A 13864-nucleotide genomic window follows, 5' to 3' on the forward strand; every position below is an offset into this window, starting at 1 on the left:
TTTGAAGGATTCCTCCTTCAGATGTTCCACAGGATTCAGATCAGGGCTCAGGAGGTCCACTTCATAACGGTCCAGTGTTTGGTCCTGAGCCGTTTTGGGTCATTATCCTGTTGGACGACGTGTGGGCCGAGACTGAGACCGAGCTTTCTGACGCCGAGCACCGCGTTTGGCTCTCTGATTGTCTTTTGAGATTTCAGCAGACCCGGCCCGGATCCAGAACCACCCTGTTCCAGATGCAGCAGAGCAGAACCAGAGCAGAACCTAGCCTGCTCCATGTTTCCCTGCGGGTTCTTTTCTTTGTTTGCTTCATTTCTGGGGTCTGTGAACACAGAGCTGATGGAACCTTTTAGTCTCATGTGTCCAAAGGACATTGTCCCAGAAGCTTTGCGTCTTCTCAGAATGCATTTTAGTAAATTCCAGTCTAGTTTTTATGATTTGATGTCTCCTCTGTCTTCCAATAAATCCACTTTGGCTCAAACGGCGCCCGATGGTACGATTTAACACTTTTGAACCTCTAATCTGTTCGGAAGTTGTTCCGGGCTCCTTGGTTTTCATTTGTATCGTCCGTCTCCTCAGTTTGTCATCAGTTTTCCTCTTGTGGACACGTCCAGGGAGGCTGTCTCCAGTCCTCTGACTGATCTGTGCAGCTGGAGTCGGTCTTACAGTCATTGTCTTTACCTGCTGCTCAGTCGTTTTCTGTTTAAGCTCCTGAGACGTCTCTGTCCTCAGCTTTCTGTGCTCCATGCTCAGTGTGGTACACACCATGACACCAAACAGCCCTGTGACTACCACCTTCTTTGTTCCCTTTTCAGGGGTGGCCACAATGAGCCCTCCTCCTCCATCTAACTCTGTGTCCTCTGTCCTCTTTCTTTTCCTGGCAGCTGCGTCTCTAACAGCCCTGTGACTACCGGTCACCCTTTAAACAGGCCAACCGACTGATTACAGGACGGATCTCAGTTTGACACGTCCCTGTGGTCTTTTCAACGTGTACCATTCTGTTTGTCTAATTTGTTTTTAAAAAATAATTTAAAAAGCAATGCCCAATTTCCATTAGTTGTTTTACGGTGTATAATAATTTTGTTTGTTACTTTTTGTGGGTTTTCCTTTCTTTAACGAAAGGGTACAATACATTTATCTCAACAAACCTGATGTAGTGGAGGCGCCACCTTGTTACACAAACTAATTCCAACTAACAAGGGTAAACATTTAGCAATAATTTAAACTAAAGTGAACTCATCTGAGACTGAAATAACTTCACATCGAACACCAGGAGAAGGAATAAAAAGAGACGCAGCGTCTGTTTACCTTTTATTGTTACACAGTAGTTCACTGGTTCCACTGCATTGTGGTTTTTCTTTCCGTTTTGCTACAGATGATGCATCCATCTTCATCACACACAAAACTAAAATAAATAAATACAAACTAAGCAGTTTCTGAAAGGTGTGGCTTTCGCCAACTTTCTCCGTGATCACTTCAGTGCTCGCTGGCGTTTTTAACTTTTACATATTTTTGGCAACTTTGCACTTGAAAACAAAACAAAAAACCTGAAACGTAAAAGCCTACGGGTGGTCACTGCGATGCACAGAAGCACCAAAACGACGGTTTAAAGTTTGGCAAAAAAAAAAAAAAAAAAAAAAAAAAAAGGTCAGTCGGCTTTAGAGCGAGCTGTAAAGATTCCATTAAGCCTAATTTCTGATCTAAACGGGCGATGCTTCGAGGTTCCGGTGAACCCTGAACACGTTGGGGAGAAACCGGCGCTTCCGGAACGAGGCCCAGACTATTGCAGTAAGTGCGACTAACAGCAGAGGGCGCCGCGGAGTAACAAAGTCAGTCAGAGTAACGGCATTTCTTCCCTCAAAATGCTAAACTTGATAAAGTGCAGTATTCGTTTGTTTCTCCAGCTATCTAAACGCACAGCTCATCAGACTCGTAGTGTATGAACGGGATGGGAAGCAGATGTCACAGCGGGTCAGATCCGAGTGTGTGAACCGGAACGTCACGATTTAAAAGTTTTAAAGTTCGGCGCTCGCTTTGTTCCCCGTGAAGGAGCGTTAGAGTATCGGTTTGTAAACAGCTGGACACATCGGGGATCTCTCGGCGAGCAAAATACGGGTGAACTCAGCTGAGCTCATTTCAAAAGCGACCAGCGGGATCGATGTCGACGGCGGTGGGGGACGGGTGGGGGACGCCGGCGCCTTTTCAAATCAGTGCAGTCGCCTCCGCTCAGAAACATGCAGTAAAACAGTGGCTCGTACAAAAAAAAAAGACAAAAAAAACAAACAAAACGAAAAATCAAGATTTTAACAAAAGCTAAATAATAAATTAAATCCTTTCTACACGTTCCGTAAACAAATGTGCTAACGCCTATTTACAAAAAGTCGTACATCGTAATGAGCTGCCTTTTTGTCGTTTCGTGAAACTCGAACGGGGACGGATCCGGACGAAGAAGATGACGATGACGATGAAGAACTACGTTTCCGAACCTTCGGGGGTCACGACGCTCCGCTCCGCTGGTCCTCAGACACGTTCAGGAGCATGCTGAAGCGGGAAGAGACTCGTTCTGTCGCGACTTCGCCGACTCTTTCTCCCGCTGCTTTAACTCGGATGTGAACTTAAGGCCATATAAGAACCACAGGAACAGACGAGCGTCTCTTAGTCGGTTTGCGTTTTTGTCTGCACTGACAAACATTTTAGTGTTCGATTCACATTGTGTCTTATTTACACAGAAATCAAGAAAAAAAACTTCATGTGGCTAAAAGCTGCTCGCTACTTTCAACAAAAACTAGATTCACGGTAACGCAGACGAATCGGAGAAAAGCTGTTTTGAGGCTTTTTTTTGATCCACACTTCTCTTAAGAGAGCATGCGACGAGCTAAACAGTCCCAAGAAGAAGTTAAATACTGTTAATTACTGTTGTAATACGAGGTGCTTAAACCTACATTCGGCCATTTTTGTTTTTCAGACCTTAAACGCTTTAAATAAAAGAGCGCGACCGCAGGTGAGGATTACCCGGAGTTCACAGGAAAACCGTCACCCGCCAAAAGCATTTTGAAGCTTTCAAGTGAGTAAATTTGGAGCAAGTGTGGATTAAAACAAAAACCAAAACAGCGGAGTCCCAAACCTGGTCAGCAGGAGAGTGAATGAAGCCTAAAAAAAAAAAAAAATAAACACTTCACGGTCCACTAAAACGAGAGTGAAGACGGAACAGCTTCTTGTGCTCCGGATGTAGTGTCGAGTCGTGCGTGACAGCAGCAAGGATACGCGACGGCCGCATCGCGGCTTTTTCAAACAAAGTCTGACGTGCGAGTCAAACGGGAGGCCTCGGAACAGGAAGAGGAGGCGTTTGAGGAAGAAGAGTTAACAAAAGTGGTGTGGAGCGGGGACGAAGGGAGGAGGTGGGCGTGGCGGGAAGGCGATGGAAGCGATCTAGGGCTGCTCCTCCTTCTTCTTCAGTGATATACGTTTCTTCCTGGCGGCGAGCATTTCATAGAAGGGGTCCACGCTAACCGCAGACCTGGAACGAGAAGGTTAAAGCGTTAAAAAAACAACAACAACAACAAAAAGATATCTGACGGGTAGAAAGTCAGACCTCCTCAACCAAACAGATGTTTTGACCTGCGTCACACCGACACAGAAATCTGCCTACATCAGTTTCCCCATCTACACAGTGGAGCAGCGGTTAGAGCTGCTGCTTCACAGGAAGAAGGTCGCAGGTTTGCCTCCCGACCTCGGGCCTCTCTGGGTGGAGCTTATATGGTTTACTCTGGGTTCTCCGGTTCATTGGTAACTCTAAAACTGTCCCTCGGTTTGAATGGTTGTTTGTCTCTATGTGTCCCTGTGATGGACTGGAGACCTGTCCACGGTGTCCCCCGCCTCTCACTCAGTGACGGCTGGAGATAGACACCAGCTGGAGTTTTCCTTTACAAGAAGGAAAAACAGCTCCGTGAAAATAACCCCCCCCCCTTCCTTACTTGATGCTGTGGATCCACTCGTCCTTCTCCTCCGGGGTGGGCGCAGAGATGCGGTACACCATGTGGTTCCCCTCCACCACTCGCCCATCGGCCTCCGTCTTGCACGCCTTGATGAGCTGGCCGCGGTTGTTCGGGATGTACAGCTCGAAGCAGTTCTGTCGGAGAAGGGATCGGACACTCATGAAATCTACAAACTATGACGACAGCACGCCGATCCGGTGGGAGCACCAACTTACGGGCTTCCTTGGGTCCTCCACTTCACGGATGCTGAGATTTTCTAGAGGAATGATGCCCCGCGGCTCCTTGTCCTGTTGGAGAAGAATGCAGTTTTCAGTTAACACGGACAGATGATCACGCTGGCGTCTGCGCGAGGAAAAGAAGCTTCGCAACAAAGGAAATAATAAATATACTAACTATTGCTGCGACCTGAAGTCTGATGATGTCATCACGACATCACACCTAATCTACTCTGAGGTGGATGATGATCCACAAAATGTTCATCATTATCCGATCAAATGAAAATGTTAGGATAACAGAGGACGAGAACAGCCTTTTTTTTCTTATTGCAGCTGCAAGAGTCGCCCTCTAGTGGCACAAAGAAAGTACTGAAAACATTTTCTGATGAGTTTCCAGAGATTGTGCGTTCCTGACGTTCTGGGAAATTGAACTTTCCGAGTTCCCTAACCCTAACGCCCCCCTGAATCGGGACATCTCAGTCGGAAAGTGGGAGCAACTCCGACTTTTCCCCGTTAGGATTTCAAGATGGCTGCTAGTCGCCACTTCACTAAGTAAACTCTGTCACTTTTCCTGTTAATATTCGTTCTTTAAGTTGTTTTTTTCCACATGTAATCACTCGTACAGCTGGTACTTTTTAAACGTAAAAACAAGGGTTTTGCTGCGGGCGTCCATCTTGTTTCGGACTCACCGAGCGGGACACCTGGAACGCAGCTAAGTGGGAAATTACGTAACGAGTCCCGGTGTAAAAGGGACGCACGAAGAGTTTTATTTTATAGGTTTAATCAGGTGAAAGAAGAAGCAGGTTGTGTAAATCAGCATTATTTCTACAAAGCTCTGAGAAAGAATTAAAAAAAATAAGCTACTTGGATTCATCTTTTGGTTGCTTTTCTTGAAACAGGAAGTCATTTTTTATAATTTGAAAGTAATTTGTTTCATATTTGTTGCCTGCAAAACGGCTCAAAAATGTCATGACCCTAATTTCAGCTATTTATTACAAACGAACCAAACTGTCAGATAAGCTTTAAACAACAAAACACTTTCATATAAAATAGACTTACTGTTGTGTATTCAAAGTAATAAAGGCAGTTGTCTGTGAGAATGAACCATCGGCGTTTCCAGGTTTTCACTCTTCCTCCTGAAAGGAAATTCAAAGCAGGACAATAAGCGTCCGACGCTCACAGAGAGAGAGACGCTACTCTACCAAGTCACCACTCCAGCTACGAAATGAATGTTTGCTACAGCTTTCCAAACGTTCTGTCAGTACATACCTCCTGAGAAAACAAGCAGCGGCAGTAGAGGGGCGGAAATTGCAGCGAGGAAGCAGAGACAAAAAGAAAAGAGAGGATTCAGAGGGAGACAAACAGAGAGGGACGGAGGAAAAAGGGGGACGGAGATCGTATTAGTGACGCTGATCACGGGTCCCGTCATGCAGAAGAAAACAATCGGGTGTCGAGGCCGCCGCGGCGCAAAGCGGCGAGTCCGACTTTCAGCATCGTGCTGCGGTGACGATTAAACGCCGCCGCCGCAGAGGAAAGGCTCCGTCGTGCTCCACGAGAAGTCAGGAACTCGGTTCGCGGTCACGTGGCTGCGAGACGTTCGGATCAGAACTCCCAGGAAGCTCCTCCCTCCTCCTGCGGCGTTAAAACGTGTTTCTTCTCAGCTCTCCTGTCCGAGTACGGATTTTAACTTCCCTCACCGACCAGACGTGTTCGTTAAACCAACTGAGACTGTTTTTGTAAATATGAAGGTGGACAATAACGATCGAATGAAGGGAACGTGTCCCGACGCTACACGGGCAGAGGTGCACTTCCTCCCGTCCACCGCAGACAGGAAGAGCCGCCTGCGTCTCTTTTTAAGCTCGCAGGTTTCTAAGTTTTGCTGGAACAGCCGTAAAGACGGCTGGATTTTCTAACAGCTGCTTCTCAGAGGAGCAGCAGAAACAAAATGGCTCCATTAACGCTCATCGGCTTCTCAACATAAACAACTTCTGACCAATCACACGACACCTGGAGCAAACCCCTGAGAGGAACAGTTCGGTCCGGGGCCTCGAGCCGAGAAGCTGCGGACGAAGCTGCTACGATAACAAAAATGACGCCGATTTCGTCACGTGACCACGAGAACAAGAGCCGACTTCCTGACTTCTGGTTGAGGACGGAGAGGCCCTGAGGCGATCGTTGAAGAGGAGGCAAAGAGGCAGCACACCTCAGAGACAGGAAGACAAGATCCTCACAGCACAAAGCCTTAGAGGTGAACAAAGTTCAGTACGGAACACGTCAGTACTGTTCGCATCCTGGATTTATGAAGCAGATAAAAATAAGACAAAAAAGCACAAAGATCTCCGGGCAGTAATCTCACCAAGTTTAAGGAGCCAGCCCTCTCTGTCTGGGTTGAAGAAGGTGTGCGTCAGGTCGTTACCATCGTCCTCTGGGATCTTAAAAGGCTCGTTTTTAATGCTTTCGTAAAGGTTCTGAAACAAAAAACAAAAACAAGCATGAATGAGCGGCCTGGCTGGATCTGCAGCCACGAAGGGCGCGAGGCGGGACGTACTCTGAGCAGCTCCTCGGGCAGGTCCCCCCCCTCGTTGATGCCTCGGTTCATCGAGATGAAACGGTCCACTCCAGGCTTGTCCCGCACGTTCGGGTTATGGAGGCTGGTGTTCAGCATGATTATAGCGAACGAAAGCACGTAACAAGTGTCTGCGGACAGGAGAGAAAACGGAGAACAGGAACAGGTCAGTTCACAGGTTCTGTTTGACGCCGCTTCAACACTGAGCTTAAATTGTTGCAGAACGACGGCTTCAGCTGATTGTGTGAAAACGCTCGTTTTTGACCAACAGGGTGGAATTATACGGCAGGATCATGGAAACAGAGACAGATGAGACTCTGTCCCTACAGGACAGGTCTTCTGACGGGGAGCTGCTGCTAAATAAGGTCTGTAAGAAAGGAGGTTATCTCCTGAGGAGGACAGAGGAGAGAGAACTGGTTAGACATAAAGGTAGGGATTTATTATCTAATACTGTAAAGACCTGATAATCGTTTAAATAACCAGTCAATGTCATGGCTTTCCAGAGTGGATTCACTTGTTTTTTGTTGGAATCGGAACGTCGACCATGTTCAAAAATAGGTTTGAAGGTCGTGTATGTGAGAGGTAAACAGGACTGAAAACAGCATAAATGTAGACCCCGGGTACCAAACCACCTCCATCCACCGTTCGGCCTCCAGCTGTCAGTTTCAGAGTCCTTTTTGTTTAATTATGAAGTCAAACAAAAACAAAACCCAACTCTACAAGATCACAGCATTAAAGTGAAACACCTCACACAAACGTTACACACTTCAACAACAGAAGTAGCCCCAAACACGATGCTTTAATGAACCGTATTTGTAATGATTTAGACACTGATTATGAGGGTCATTCTGGACGTTTCTACCCCAAACAATAAGTTCTGCTCGGCTAATGGGACGAGTGTGAACTCCTAAAACCTGTAACACGTTCAACCGGTTGGTGTTAACACCTGAAAGATCCTGTAAGTCTTTTAAACGACTTTAACCAAAGTTCCGCTCCTTAAGAAAATGTTCAGCTGAAAGCAAATGACCGGTCAGGACTTCCTGAGAGTTGACCTATAATTTGGATGAAAATAGAAATTTAAGCCACTTATTAAACAATATCTAATTGAAAATATTCCCCTGATCTGCCTAACCCCTCCCTCACTAACCCACTGTTAAACATGTGATACTGGTACATAAAAATCAACATGAAGCACAAACTGGACCAAGTCCTGACATTACCGTTTGGGCATTTTAATATTTTGATTTAAAAAAAAAAAAAAAAAAAAAGAAACAGTTTTCTTCTCCCATCTCAACGCCAGCTCTACAGAAATGTGTCAACTTAGCAGTTCGCTGACGCCGTCAAACTATTTTTAGCTTGAAAAGAAAAAAAAACCCAAAACAAATCCTGGCTGAATTGTCCCACATTTTTAACAATTCAAGGAAACTGACACCGACTGGTGGTGTGTGTAAACGCTGAGGTCGGGGACGGGCTGTGTGAGGACACACCTTCCACTTTCTTTGATTTATTTGAATCATTTTAAATTTTAAAAGGAGCAGCTTACAACTAAATTAGTCTAATGTTTGTAACAAACTACTTGTTATGGTTGAATGTGGATGTTTGGACGTGTAGTGATGAGGCCGGGCGGCAACACGTTCTGTAACGAACTGTAAATTATTTTAAATGGATTTTTAATCGTGTAGATTGATTATAGAGGTCTGTCTGCTCTGATTTACACTGTGTTGGTTGTTTATATATATTGTTGTCAACATAAATGGCTGGAAAACAACAACCACCAGCAGGATTTTAGATGAAAAAGAAGGTTTTATGCTCTGCGTTCCCCCGGTGAAAGCAGCGAGGTACGCTTGTTTTCTTTTGTATTATGAGGCCATGTTCTTTTATCTGAATGTTTTTAAGTTTTCAGTGTTCCGACAGAAGCTGTTATAATAAAGATCGTCAAAACCGCCTGTCGTGGCTGCTACACATTCTATGTCTAATTTCGACACGTATACTGTATTTTCCGGACTATATGACGCACTTAAAAGCCTTTAATTTTCTCAAAAAAACGAGAGTGCGCCTTATAATCCATATAGTGCAGAAAATACGGTATATGTTTTTTATTGTTTTGCGCTGCTGACAACTGGGACCTGAGCTATCCGTTTTCCCGTTCCCCGAATGACAGTAAAGCTCCTCAAATCCCTCATTAGAAACAGTAATTCCTGTGTCCCCGTCCCTACCAGAGGGACACGACGATGGTCTTACCGGTGCTCTGGAAGACGCCGGGGTTGCAGTGACAGTACCTCTGAGCAAAGGCCTCCATCATTCTGTCGATCTTCTGCGCCTCGCCGGGCAAACGGAAGCTCCACAGGAACTGTCTGTTTTCAAACACAGGACAAGCTCTGGGAGGGTCGAGTCCGAAAACATCGAAGTCAGCGATTTAAAGCAGAGTCGCGTGGGCGGTTTCGCCCGGCCGGGTGCAGCTTACCTGAGGGCCTGGACGAGGTTGAGATCCGTGAACTCGTGGAGGTCGACAAAAGCCTGAAGCACTTTGATGTTGAAGTCGTCTCTGCAGGAAGACAGACGGCGGGGGTTACAGACGGCTGAAGCTGAAAGGACTGGCAGACATTTCAGCTCCTCTCACCGTTCTCCCAGGTAGTCTCCGATGGCGGTCTTGTTGAGGCCTTCTCCTTTGTACAGGAACTGTGCGATGTCCTCCGGTGTGTGTCTGAGCAGCTCGTTCTCCACCAGGAACATAATACCCTGCAGAAAAAGGCCGCCAATAGAAAGCGGAAATGTTGCGGGAAACGAGACGTTCCGCCACGACGAAGGGAACCTCCTTACCTTTTTCGGGTCCATGTTGAACTTCTTGCGTCCCATTGCCACGTGCCTGCTTTTCTGTAAGGTTTTGCTGCAGAAAAGACCAAAGTTAGCATTCGCACACAAAGCGCACGTTAAAGTTTGGAGAAAGGTAAAACACGATTTCAAAAACTCATCAAAACAGGAAAGATAAACGGTAAAGAATATGGCGCCACGTGGCGTCCACAACATGAACACTCATGTTCGTTTTTAACATTTATTTTTCTTTAATTTTTGGATTTTTTTCAAACATTTAAAAGTGCAGAAACAACCACCATAAAACTAATTGTGGAGTTTTAAGAAAAAGCTTTAATTTAAATGTTCAGGAAGAGATTAGTGGAGTGAAAACCAAGCAGACGTGAGTCAAATATAACAATTAAGGTAAAGATAAAGCTGACAGACATCGTATAAGATGACTAAATTAAAGCACATTGTGTTAATTAGGTTCAGGACTGTCATTTTATCTGTTTAATGACAGAGAATATTTAATTTAGAGCCAGCAGCTTTGTGTTTTTACCTGCCCTCTGTGCTGCTCTCCAGTCCCTCCACCTCCAGAATCGCCTCTCGGAGCTCCTCCCTGAGCCTCTGGATCTCCTGCAGCAGGACGCCCTTCCTCCTGCGGATGTCCTCCAGCTCAGAGCGCTCCTCCGGGCTCAGGTCTACAGGGACTGCAGGGGAAGAGGGGGGGACAGGAGGAGAATGACTGCATCACTGCTGCGAACCGAAAATTAAACAGGTTATCTGTGGAAAACGCGGTCCAAGCCGAAAGCAGACGCCACCGGTGGTAGAAAAAAAAAAACTTCCAAAGATGAAATGGCTGTGAAGCTTTGTATGTTCAACATCATTTCACAAACTTAAAAAAATAGACTCATTGGACACAAGACTTGAGCAGCTAACCTGTCATGATTAAATCGCTGTTCTCAGTAATGTGATTAAGAAAACGGAAAATTTAAGCCCATTTAATGGTTAGTGAAAAGCTGGAAGGACCTTAAAGAGAGAGAGAGGATGGACGGAGATGGTTTGGACGTCCAGAGGAGGAACAGTGGGGATATTGGTAGAAGGATGTTAGAGACAAAGAGGAGACATATGGATGCAGTTAGGGAAGACAGAGGACAGAGTTAGATGGAGGAGGACGACTCGCTGTGGAAACAGACAAAAGAAGAAGATTATGTTTCAGTTCTGTTATTTGATGGACTGAATCTTTGCTTTCTACCCACTCATCAGGGAGGTGATACTATATTTAGAGACTTGATGAGGACCAAAAGCACGTCGCTCTCTGTTTGGACATTTTGAAACATCTACAGCTGCATGAAAACCAGTGGGAGACCCGACTCTGTGTGAGCAAGAAAGGCTAAAAGACAGACAGGAGACAAATGGATGCAGTTAGAGAGGACAGAGGACACAGAGGACACAGATGGAGGAGGACAACTCGCTGTGGAGTCCCCTGAAAAAGGAAATGGACGAAAGAAGGAGAAGAAGAAGGAAAGCTCAAATAATCACAAAATTATCCTTCCAAACCAGCGGTTGTGTCGTCTCCAGAAACTCTCTGACAGCAGAAGGTGAATAAATTTAAATCTGAGATTTACTATTTTATTTAACAAGGAAATAAAATACAGGTTTTTAATCAGATAAACCAGAGTTGGCCTATAGACCTTTACTAACCTGCAACTCACTTTACTTTCACTTTAGTTTCTACTTTTTGGTCAGAATCATAGATGTTCCCACAAAACACACTAGCATACAAATTTTATAAGTAATATAGTAATAATATGGTATTATTACAAAGTAATTATTTCCTCAGCAGGACCTTTAAAAGTGTAAACTATAAGAGATCCAAACCGACGTCGGGAAAATATATTAAAAATTAAAACCAGTAGCTTTTCTAAAACTCTAGCTGTTTAATTTTATCAGCTGAGGCAGATTTATGAAGAATTTCACTTTTGTAAAACATCAAGCATACCTGTTTGGTCAATCTATCCAATAAGTAAATAAATTAAAAATAAATGCTGTTTTTTGTCTGGATATATCTGCAGTTGGGTTTAAGCTGCAGGAGTATAAATGTAAAATGTGGCATTTAAAAAAAACAATGAAGCGGATGTTTCAGTCCAGATAAAAAAACAACCTGAGAAGCCCTGAAGTCCAGGTTAAATTATTATATGCACACATGTATTTTGTAAATAAAACAACACTTTAACCCTCTCAGATGTGCCTTTAAGCTCATCCATGTAAACTTTTCTAGACCACATTCAGGTGATGGATGGCCATTTTAGGGAATAAGAGACCGTGATAATGATGATTTTTATCAGATCTTTAACGAAGTGGACGTGTCATTTAGCGTAGAATCAGGGACGGGTTTAATTTAATGCAGTTAAATGGAAAAATAAGGACATGCAAAGCTACAATTCAACAGCACCACCACCTGCAGCCTCCAGCTGGATCAGCCTCCTTTAGCATCTTTTCAAGCCTCCTGGACCACTTTGTTTACCCAAACAAACAAACACGCCCTCAGTCTATTATTAATAATAATAATAAAGCATCTAGATGATTTATATTCAGGCTACAGGACGGTTTGGGGAACATAAGACTTTGTGTAACTGAGCTGCTGGTTGGAAACGTCCACCGAGGGTTAGCTGTGAAGTTAGCCGAGGCACAAAATTAATAATTAATTAGCTAAAAAAGGACATTAATGTGGCTTATCTCGAACTATACACACAACACGGCGTGTGTGTGCTTTGAGAAGGAGATAATGTCCACTCGTGTGGTCGACGCGAGCCCGTAACTCCACCGAAAGCTACGCCGTTAGCCGCGTTAGCTCCTCCATCAGCTAAAGTCCACTTACTGTAGTCCAGGTCATCCATCTTGGGCGCTTTGCTTTTAGGCATAAATAGTTCAGAGTCGACTGTCATTAAACGTCAGGAAAAGGCCAGGATATATCTGGAAATATATCCTCGAAATTTAAAGAGGCGGAGGGGTGGGGGTGGGCAAGAAAAAAAACAAACAAACACCAACACCACCCCCCGGGCGGTGTCGACACGCTGGGCCGTAGACAAAGAAGGTGGCGACACCGGAAGTGGAGCCTGACTACACACCGGTCCACTTCCGGTCACTCGTTTTTTTTTCCCAAAATACTATTTTTTGTCTGTTTAAAAATTAGAAAACACAAATATGGCAAATCAGAATAAGATTGAAACACGAAATATATTAATTTAGCATAATCAATCAATCAATTCACTTTATTTTGGTAAATTATCAACATTAAACATAAGAAATAAAAAGACAATAAACAAACCCATAATTTACCAAAAAAGGAATAGGCTGAAGCCAAAGCTTATTCTTGCCTTCCCTACTTAAGAGCCTAACAATCTACCAAGATATCTTCACAATGCCTATATATATCTACTTAACAGTGTAAGAGTTTATCAGTTTACATTTTAAAGCTCTTTTAAAACTCACCAAAACAGAACATAACTTAAAATCATCATTCAGGTCATTCCATAGTTTCACACCATCAGCTAATGTATATATGTATTATGTTAAATGTGTTGTAAATAGTGTGATTTATTTATTCTTTGTAACTTGAGACCGTATGATTTTATAGGTTTGATTTGGTCATCTGAAGCACATAGGTCAAGTTGGCTATTTAATGAAGAGACATTTGTGTTGGCATTAATCACCAAACAGGCTTGGCAGCGAAGACAGAGTTTTGTATCCTCAGCTGTACAACGTTTTTGTTACAAACTTTAATTGTAAATGTTTGGGAAGCTCGTTCGGTTGGCCTTCTTGACGCTTCTTGCAGATGTATGGATGGTGTCTTGTAAGTCTATGTAGGCTGGGCACCATATTACGGGGAAAGACACTTAAATAAATAAATCAAATCCAAAAAAAAAGAAATAAAATTACAGCTGCTGCCTCTTGGCCAAGTGGTCCTTGTAAACGAGGACAAGCTCTGAATCAACCAACCTGGCAAAACAAAAATGAAATAATTTCACAGCTGCTCTGTTCACCAAACACCACTTCCTCGTGCATGTGTTGTGGGGACTTATATGTTGCATTAATGACAAATTTGAATCATTAGAGCTGAATTTAAAGCAAGTCGTGACAGCATGGTGGAGCAGGAATGGTGCATGAGCTCTACGGGGGATTAAGCGGGGATTTTTCCGGTTATTCTTGCTCAACCGACCGACCCGATCAGATTTGGTTTGGCAAACGTAAGACAAAAGTTACAAGAGCTTTATTCTGTGGCGTTGGCCTGTTCC

The 13864-nt window shown here is 44.2% G+C and overlaps 1 protein-coding gene across 2 annotated transcripts; it reads right to left on the reverse strand.

Moving 5' to 3' along the window:
- Positions 1-1295: 1295 nt before the first annotated feature.
- On the reverse strand, positions 1296-12664 carry si:dkey-283b15.4 (cytohesin-2). 2 transcript variants are annotated; one of them, XM_017415499.2, is made up of 12 exons: positions 12448-12664; positions 10126-10276; positions 9594-9660; positions 9394-9512; positions 9238-9318; positions 9015-9127; positions 6756-6904; positions 6564-6675; positions 5267-5343; positions 4208-4279; positions 3972-4126; positions 1296-3514 (listed from the first exon to the last, which is right to left on the reverse strand). In XM_017415499.2, exons 1-12 carry the CDS (start codon positions 12512-12514, stop codon positions 3427-3429), a joined length of 1251 nt encoding a protein of 416 aa, XP_017270988.1. In that variant the 5' UTR covers positions 12515-12664; the 3' UTR covers positions 1296-3426. The 2 variants fall into 2 exon arrangements, with proteins under 2 accessions (XP_017270988.1, XP_037836505.1); XM_037980577.1 differs by having other exon boundaries at positions 9394-9660.
- Positions 12665-13864: the final 1200 nt, after the last annotated feature.

This window comes from Kryptolebias marmoratus, linkage group LG16 (assembly GCF_001649575.2).
Source record: "Kryptolebias marmoratus isolate JLee-2015 linkage group LG16, ASM164957v2, whole genome shotgun sequence".
Classification (NCBI taxonomy): Eukaryota; Metazoa; Chordata; class Actinopteri; order Cyprinodontiformes; family Rivulidae; genus Kryptolebias; species Kryptolebias marmoratus.